Here is an 8,275-nt window from a genome sequence, read left to right on the forward strand (position 1 = left end):
CGGCCGCTCGGGCCGCTTCCCGAGATGGCGGCGCGGCGCGGGCGGGCCGAGCCCGAGGCGGTGATGGCGGCCGAGCGGCCGCGCAGCCTGTTGGCGCTGAGCGCGGCCGCCGTCAGCCGCAGCATGGCCGCCCTGGAGCGGGACGTCTGGGGTAAGGCGCGGGGCGGCGGGGCGCGGGGCGCGGGCCTGCCCGCACCCTGCCGCACTCTGCCTCTGGCTCTCCGCAGCGCTGCCCGGACACCTCCTGCGGGGGCTCCTGCCGCTCCTCACCATCTTCCACCTCGAGCGGGCCGAGGACGCGGCGCGGAGAGCAGGTGACAGCGGCGGGGACACCGCGGGCGGGAGGGACGGGCCCCTCAAACTGACGGGGGACACTGGGGAGATGCCCCCAAAGCCGGCGGGAGGAGCCCACAGCGCAGGGACCTCAGCTGGAGAGAGGAGCGCTCCCGGCGGGACACGGCACCCCGACCCACAGCGGTCCCGGGGACACCGCGCTGTATCCCACGCCCGGACGGGCTCGGGCTGTGTCCCCGGCATCCATCGAGCTCCGGAGCAGGACACGGAGAGGGGTGAAACGCTCGGTTGATGATTCTTCCCCCCAGGCCTGTCGACACAGCCCATCTGGCGCAAGCTGTGGGACGATGTGATGAAAACCAGGCCGCCCAACTCGGAGGTGAGGAATCGCTCTGGTGGGACAAGGGGCTCGACACAGGAGCCCTGTTTCTGCTGTTTTCCATGAGGTTTTCTTTCTGGCTACCTCCAATCAATTCCTGCACCTGTTTGTAAGCGTTTGTAGAGCTCCGGACCAAGGCATGACCCTGGTAATACAAACATTTTGGGAAATGGGATTTATAAAGGAAACATAGGGTACAGCCACACCCTTCATCTCCCAACACTGAGTTTGCCAAAAGAGTAAGTTTTTGTCTTCAGAGATCCTCACTGAAACAGAGGATAAAAACAGTATCTTCTATCATGTTTACACCTACACTGGCAAAAAAAATATGCTGATGTCTTACAAAGCATGAGAAAAATAGAGAAGACAGTGAGCTTGGAGAATGGTTTTATGTACAAAAACTGAAGCAGCTTCATTGCTTCATCCTTGTAGAAGAATCATTTACAGACAACTTAATGACAGCCAGTAAATAGATGCTAGAAGAAAATTGCTGGTGACGTGGTTTTTAATAGGCAAAAAAAAAAAAAAAAAAAGGCCCAGCTCCAAACCACAGAGTGTTTAAATTAGGCCAGAAAGAGGATGAAGAGAGCAATGGGGTTCACTCAGGTTTTAAAGGAACACACTGAGGAAGGATGGTGAGAACTAGAGGTGGTCTCAGTGGAGCTAGCAGGAGAGGTTTTTTGGACACCAGGTTAGCAGACAGCAATAATTTAACTTAAAAAGAACAAGAAAAAGGGATGCTGACTTTTTATTCCTACGCCCTATTGTTCTATTGCAGAGCATAACATGCTGGAGGAAGAAGTTCCTTGAAACGTTCTTCTCCAACGTCCTCCATGGTGTCTTGGACGTTTCCTCTGACTGGCGCCTCCACGACCGTCACTTTTCGCCACTGCTGCACAGCTCCCCGCACGTTTCCCAGCTCACCCTCTGCAACATGCTCCAGGGGGCTGTGGAACTCGCTGCCGAGCACAACCACAAAGTGCTTGAAAACCTGGCTGGCTCCCTGCGGGTCCTGAAGTTCCAGCACCTCCTCTCCTGTGACCAGTCCGTCAGGCGCTCGCTGGCTTTGCTCCTTCACCGGCTGATCCACCACGGCTCCGTCAGCCAGGTGTCCATGTGCTCCTGGCCTGTTCCCGACACGGTTCTTCTCGTTCTCATCCTGACCATGAGTGCTGGGTTTTGGCGCTCGGGAAATGCCCTTGCCTATCACGGCAGCCCATGTGGCCTTTGCAGAGAGGAGGACACAGCCCAAAGCCAGGAGTCAGCACAGGAGGGAGCAGAGAGGGGCTGTAATGCTGAGCAGGAAGGGAGCGGTGGTGAGAAACAGAAGAGATCCCCAAAAGATGCTGATGCTCGCATGACCTCTGTCCTCTCTGGCCCCAGAAATCATCCTCTGCAAAGCCCAGCCTGTGAAGAGACAAGCAGTGAGGTGCCCTGTGGCCACACCAGCATTCAGGGGGGTTCTTCCCCTTGTTCCAGGTCAGAGCAGCTGTCTTGTCACCCCATTCCTCGAAAGACACGCAGATGGCAGAAACCTGCAGTAGGGAGGAAACGTCGCTGCCTCAGGCGGAGCAGGGGACACTGTGTTGACCCAGAAGATCTCTATGATTTTGTTTTTACTGTTGCTAGAGAGGATAATTCAGGGTTACTGGACAAAACCAGGACCACAGAGGGAGAGACAACTGAGAACTGGACAAGTTCCATCCCAGGATCTCCATGCACTGGTCATGCTGGCTGTAAGAAAAGAGGAGGACCTGCTGGAATCCTTTCTCTGAAAGCTGCACACTGCTTCCGAAGTGTCTCCACGCTGGAATTGTTCTCCATTCCTTTGACTGGGGAGACATGTCGGACTCTGAGTAACCTGCTGAGCTCCTGGGTGTCTTTGGAAAACCTGGTTCTGTCCTACAATGGTCAGTGCTGTGAATAGGACACCTGCTCTAATGATCTGGCTTACTGCTCGGGTTTACCCTGTGTTAATTTTCATAGGAAGGGGCATTGTAGGAATATCAGTGCCCCATCTTGAGAAAGGTGTTTGGTGAGATGTTTAATGAGTGTGAGGACTTAAGGGAGAGAATGGGATCTCTCTGTCCCAGAGCAGCCCCTGGCTTTGTGCTTAAACACCTTTCAGAGAGGGCAAAGGGAAGAGCCAGATATGCATCTGCCATGCACAGAGCGTAGCTTCAGGATGTGTGGATAAAGCGGTCTGTGAGTTTAGCCTTTGACTCGGACTGCTGCTGCTCCAGCTCTGCATGTCTGCCTACACACACAGCTGACACTTTTCTGTACAAATGCTGTTCCAGGACTGGATGCCAACATCTCCTGCATCCTCTCCGGGCTCCGGGCCCTGTCCCGCCACCCAGAGTGCCGTTTCCGTGTGCTCCGTGTGAGCGACATGTTCTCCCACATGCCTTGCATGGAGCTCGTCCGCTGCATCCTGAGTGCCCTTCCCCAGCTCCACACGCTCTCGGTCAGCTTCGACCTCAAAAACCAGCTGGAGGGCAGCAGGCCAGAGGCGAGTCCAAGCTGCAGCGAGGCAGAAATTCCAGGTAGGAATCATCATTCTGAGTGATGGCAGGCAGGTAGAGCTGTAAAGGCTTTACTCAACACTGTTATGATGGTTTGTTGTTAGGCAATTACAGCCTTACCTTTCTGAGTTAGTTGTTGCAGTTTGTCCCTTCCAATCTAAGGTGTTCGGTGGAGCTGGAATCTTGGAGAAAATGTTTTATTGCTGTATCCCAACATTCTGCAACATCAGCTTTGTGCAGGGCCAGTCACAGCCTGCTACCTGTGACTGTCCATGGACTTTCCCTCCAGATCTGTAAATTGACTGTGACCTCCCATTTTGTCTGTCCCATTGACTGTGAGGCTGCAAGCCTTAGACATGCTCTTAAGCAGAGGGAAAGCATCCTTTGATCATCACAATACCACAGGAGATGGCAAAACACTACCCAATCCTTTGGATTACAGCCTGGGAGCTACAGCAGTAGGTGCTCAGCTCACAGGTCTCCCATCACCCTCACTGGCCCTTGAATTGCCAGAAAAGCAGTGAGCAAAGCCTGAGCAGTTTGGAGTGGGGTCAAGAAAGACCTGGGAAGATACTGGCTGGCCTTTGCCTTAAAGGGTGCCTTTTTATCAGGCATTGGTGAGCACAGTAGGAATTGGTGGCCCTTTGGTCTGGCAGGAATCCTGGAGTGAGTTGTGATTGACATACTCCAGGTCTGAGTTGCCATAGCTCCTTAGGGCAGGGCATGGTGCATAGGCAGTTTCTATCAATCTAAAGGATGGTGGTGTTGGGCATTGAGGCTTCCTGCTTGCTGTAGCTACACTGAAGACAGGCACTCCAGAGCAAACTCTTTGTTTTTCTTCCTTTAGAAAGCTGCCTGGAGGTGCTGGAGATCCGATTCCCCAGGGAACCTCTGCACGCTGCGTTCCTGCGGCCAGTGCTCAAGGCGTCCAAGTCCCTCCAGCAGCTGTCCCTTGACAGTGCCACACTGCCCTGCCCCCAGGAACTCGGGCTCCTTTTGGAGGTGCTCAAAGGTACTCTGCTAACCCATAGGCAGCATCACTGGGGCACACACACTGTAGCTTCCATGCTGTGGTCTTCCGTCCTGTAGCATGAAGCCAGCTTAGGTGGGTCAATCTCTTCAGCATGGACATCCTTGAAGTCTCCCGAGAAAAGGGAATGGGTGTCAACCATCCCACATGCTGTGTTATGTGGATGATCCTGCACAGCACAATGGTTCCTTTTTAATTATCCACAATCCAGCACAAATTACCCACAGTCTAAGTCAGTTTTTGGGTGTTAGCTGGTAGTTGGGTCAGGGTCTTTTTACCCCAAGGATGTGCAGTGCTTTACCTGAGAACTTGTTTTGCTTTTAGAGTGTACTTCAAATTTGAAGAAACTGAGCTTTCATGATGTGAACCTGGCTGAGCACCAGAAAGAAGTTCTGCTTTTGCTTCAGGATCCTGGCCTACAAGGTACAGCGAGCTCCTGAGTACTAATGCTTGGAAAGGTGCTGTGGGTGGCTGCTTTTGGCTGGCTGGCATTTAAGAGGGGATCTTTGAATGTGTAACGTTTAGCCAAATGTCACAGATATTTGGAACAGATCTGCAGGTGTTGTCAGAATGGGAACATGCCTATCTTTGTGCCAGTGGAGCAGGGCAGCTGCTGGTAAACCCTGCAGGGAAGTGTCTGCAGTCTCAGCTATAAAACAAAGATTTTTAACCTGCAGAGCACATCAGCCTTTAACTGAGTGAGCTGGTAGAGCCACTTGCCTGGGTGTCATCTCTGCTCTCTTCCTGACAGAGCAGAAGTGCTGTTATATGCAATCCACTGCTGGAGGAACTTTGTTCTTACATGTGGATTAGGGGCTGGAGCTGTCTGCAGAATGTAATTTTGGAATAATGTAGCACAGGGAGTACTCATATGTACTGTAAATCCATTTCTTCATAGAAATCACGTTTTCCTTCTGCCGGCTGTTTGAAAGCTCTACTGCTGAATTTTTGTCAGAAATAATCAATACAGTGAAAAGAAATTCATCACTCAAGAGCCTCAGACTGCCTGGGAACCGCCTGGGTGCGTATGCTGTGTGTGGCTGTGGGGCCTTAGAGCAGCTCTCTGGAGGGAACTCTGGGGCTGGAGTCAGCACCACTGAGAGCTGCTGACCTTAGTGCTAACTTGCCCTATGCAGGAACAGTGCGATTTAGTTCACAAAATTAGGAGCACTGGATCTATTTTTAAAGGCAAAATTTCAGTTGCATTCAGCAGTGTACCAAAGTACTGTGCAAGAATTATAGCTGCTTTTCTCTGCAGCAAATGGAAGTTCCAGCAGATCTCCAGATTTGAGGGAACATTGATCTGCTTCAGACTTTAACAGGAGCAGATCCAGCGTCAGATGCACTGCCTCTGATTCAGAGGCACAGATTTTGCCCAAGTTTGGGCAGTTTGTGTTTCAACAGCTGTTGGCAGCCACTGGAGGGATGAGAACAAGTAGAGGAGGATTTGTGTCAAAGAAGTGGAACTGAATTAACAGAAGTGATGGGCTTCTGGAATCACAGACCAAGTAGAAATGTTTGAGAAATTAACTGCAGATAAATCCAGAATATTGTTTTCTGTTAAAATAACAAAGTAAAACAGGAAAGCTTGGGATAACCTGAATATACATAATTTCTAAAACAAAGCTGCATCTGGACTTCTCAAACAAAACTGTGACCTTTCTAGGGAAACAAAACTACCCTATCTGCAAATGTTTTCTTTGCCTCCAACACTGTGCTCAGGGGGATGAACTCACTTGATGTCACTGAGGGGGACACACTGGGGGTCCAGAGGTGGGCTCTTTGTATTGCATTCAAATGCTTACAGACACCTTTTCTGGACTATTATCCCAGCCCTATGGCAATTTTTAAAACCATTTCCAATTTGCATCTACTAGTGCATTTCTCTCTTTCAGGGAATCACAGGCTGGTTGCCCTTGCAGATATTTTCTCTGAAGATTCCTCCTCTTCTCTCTGCCAGCTGGATGTCAGGTATTCTGCTGCTTTAAACATGTAATTCATTGTTTTGGGAGGGAGAGAGCTGAACTATGCTCTGACAGCAGGAGGACCTAAGCATGGCTTTGTTCCTTGAGGGAATGTGTGCCCAAGAAAAGCTCAGAGAATGCTGCAGTGGGCACATAGACCCTCAGAGACCTCCAGGATCTTGGAGACATTTCACCTTTAGAAGGAACCAAGCCCCACTTTAAAGCAGCTTTGGTTTCCTGCTCCCTTGGGAGCCTCCTCAGACACTCCCTGAGCTGTAGGTTGGGACTAACATCTCTACATATATTTATTCTTGGGCATCAGTGTGAACAGCTCTGTTCCCACTGCCTCTTCATAGCAAGGGAATGCTGTCACTGTTCCTGGCACATCCTGAGAATGCCTCTGCATTCCTTTCCTCAGCATTGGCCTTCTGTGAGAACTGCTGCTCTCTTCTTGACCCTGAATGGCCTTAGAGATAGATAGGCAGCAACCTTCATGAAGCACATGTGGGTGGCATTTCTGCAGTACTGTCAACTGCTTCGCTTGATTCTGCCCCCCATTCTTTACATCCTTGTGGCTCAGGTTGCTCAGAGTACATAGGACTTGGCAGTTTATTCAACCATGGCCACACTCCTTCAGCAGGCTTGAAGCCTGATTGTTACTGTACCTCTGACAAGATTTAAATCCAGCATGCAACTTGATATTTATTTACACATCTCTGCATGGGAATTGACCTTTTAATCTCCTCGAAATAACAGGATCTTACACATGCCCTTCAGACTTTCTCAGCAGGAAGAGATAAATGATCACTTACTGTTTTGCACTGTAGGTTGGGCCAGGTCCCTTGGTCCAGAGAGTTGACAGCTGCAACATTTTAAGGCCACAGCGACATCTACTTCAGTCAGTAGTAAGAGGTATGGATAATGAGTTTAACTAGGTAGTTGTTACCACTTTAAAAAGGTTTAAAAAGGTTTCCAGCCCTTCATACTAAATGTTGGTTTGCATGAGAAACACTTAGATTTTATACTGCTGAAAAAAGGTGCACTTGGCCTTGAAACCTCCTTAGGTACCTGCACTGGCAGTTACTAGAGGGAACAGTAATTTAAATTGCTTGAATTATAGCCTAGACTCATATTGTTTTTTCTTTTTCTTCTTTCCCTGGAAAGCTCAAATTGCATCAAACCTGATGGGCTCCTGGAGTTCACAAAGAAGCTGGAAGGCCACATCCAGCAGAGAGGGGGACAGCTTCCATTCACACACCTCCGCCTCTTCCAAAATTGGCTGGACCAGGATGCAGAGACAGCACAAGAGGCGCTACGGCGTCTCAAAGCCGTGTGCAGTGTAGTGAACGACGCGTGGGACTCCTCCCAAGCCTTCGCTGATTACGTCAGTGTCATGTGAGGGACACAGGAGCAGGAGGAAACCTGTCAGCTTCTGATTGCACAGCACAGATTGGGGGTTCTTCCCCAGTTCAAGCAGTACAGAGTTGTTCTTTCACTCTGCTGTTCATTTGAAGAAGGGTTGTGACACTGCCATGACACACCAGACCATGTGGGCTGTATTTCCAGGTGATGTAACTCTGCCATCTTTTTGAATATTATAAACGGAACATACATCAAATGAGCTTCTGAGCAAACAGTTGTTTACATCACTTGGTGTTGTGACAAATTTCATGTTGTTTCAGCTAATGTCTCGCCAATAACCATGTCCAGTGTGGGAGAGACTCAGTGACAATCGAGTTGTGGTTCTTGGCAACCGGGTCTAGGGCATGTTGTTTTTGAGGAGAGGCATTGGACAGTATCACCTGACATCCTTTCCAACTTCATCATTCTGTTGTCTGTGAAGCAACAACTCCTCCCTCCACTAAAGGGAATAGAAAACAAGCTAACAAAGCCCCTAGGCTTGACCTTTTTCCATTTGGAAAGTTGTACTTTACACCAAAAAATTCTTTATGTACCAAGTAGCTTGCTGTTTATTTGCAATCACACTTCCCTTTTCCAGTGTCTGCAGTCATTTTACAGAGGTTCTTAATAGTCTGTTATTTTGTAATATTTTTATAATAAAATTATAATTAAGACCCATAAT

General features: G+C 49.6%; 1 protein-coding gene across 3 annotated transcripts; it reads left to right on the forward strand.

The window, feature by feature from the left end:
* Window positions 1–24: 24 nt before the first annotated feature.
* LRRC41 (leucine rich repeat containing 41) lies at window positions 25–8,274 on the forward strand. Of its 3 annotated transcripts, XM_021528812.1 has the most exons (11): window positions 47–151; window positions 228–314; window positions 603–673; window positions 1,452–2,583; window positions 2,974–3,219; window positions 4,046–4,210; window positions 4,553–4,651; window positions 5,127–5,249; window positions 6,124–6,199; window positions 7,020–7,104; window positions 7,357–7,446. In XM_021528812.1, the coding sequence occupies exons 1-10, from the start codon at window positions 64–66 to the stop codon at window positions 7,066–7,068; spliced, it is 2,136 nt and encodes a 711-aa protein (XP_021384487.1). In that variant the 5' UTR covers window positions 47–63; the 3' UTR covers window positions 7,069–7,104; window positions 7,357–7,446. The 3 variants fall into 3 exon arrangements, with proteins under 3 accessions (XP_021384467.2, XP_021384487.1, XP_021384478.1); XM_021528792.3 differs by lacking the exon at window positions 7,020–7,104 and having other exon boundaries at window positions 25–151; window positions 7,357–8,274; XM_021528803.2 differs by lacking the exons at window positions 4,046–4,210; window positions 7,020–7,104 and having other exon boundaries at window positions 7,357–8,274.
* Window position 8,275: the final 1 nt, after the last annotated feature.

The sequence above is a fragment of the Lonchura striata genome, chromosome 9 (assembly GCF_046129695.1).
Source record: "Lonchura striata isolate bLonStr1 chromosome 9, bLonStr1.mat, whole genome shotgun sequence".
NCBI classification, from domain to species: Eukaryota; Metazoa; Chordata; class Aves; order Passeriformes; family Estrildidae; genus Lonchura; species Lonchura striata.

Excerpts from the sequence above, each read along its gene's own strand:
- LRRC41 (XM_021528792.3), top strand. The coding sequence starts at position 25 with ATGGCGGCGCGGCGCGGGCGGGCCGAGCCCGAGGCGGTGATGGCGGCC. Across the intron at positions 674-1,451 it reads CCAGGCCGCCCAACTCGGAG|AGCATAACATGCTGGAGGAA; the intron begins GTGAGGAATCGC and ends GTTCTATTGCAG. Across the intron at positions 4,652-5,126 it reads TCAGGATCCTGGCCTACAAG|AAATCACGTTTTCCTTCTGC; the intron begins GTACAGCGAGCT and ends ATTTCTTCATAG.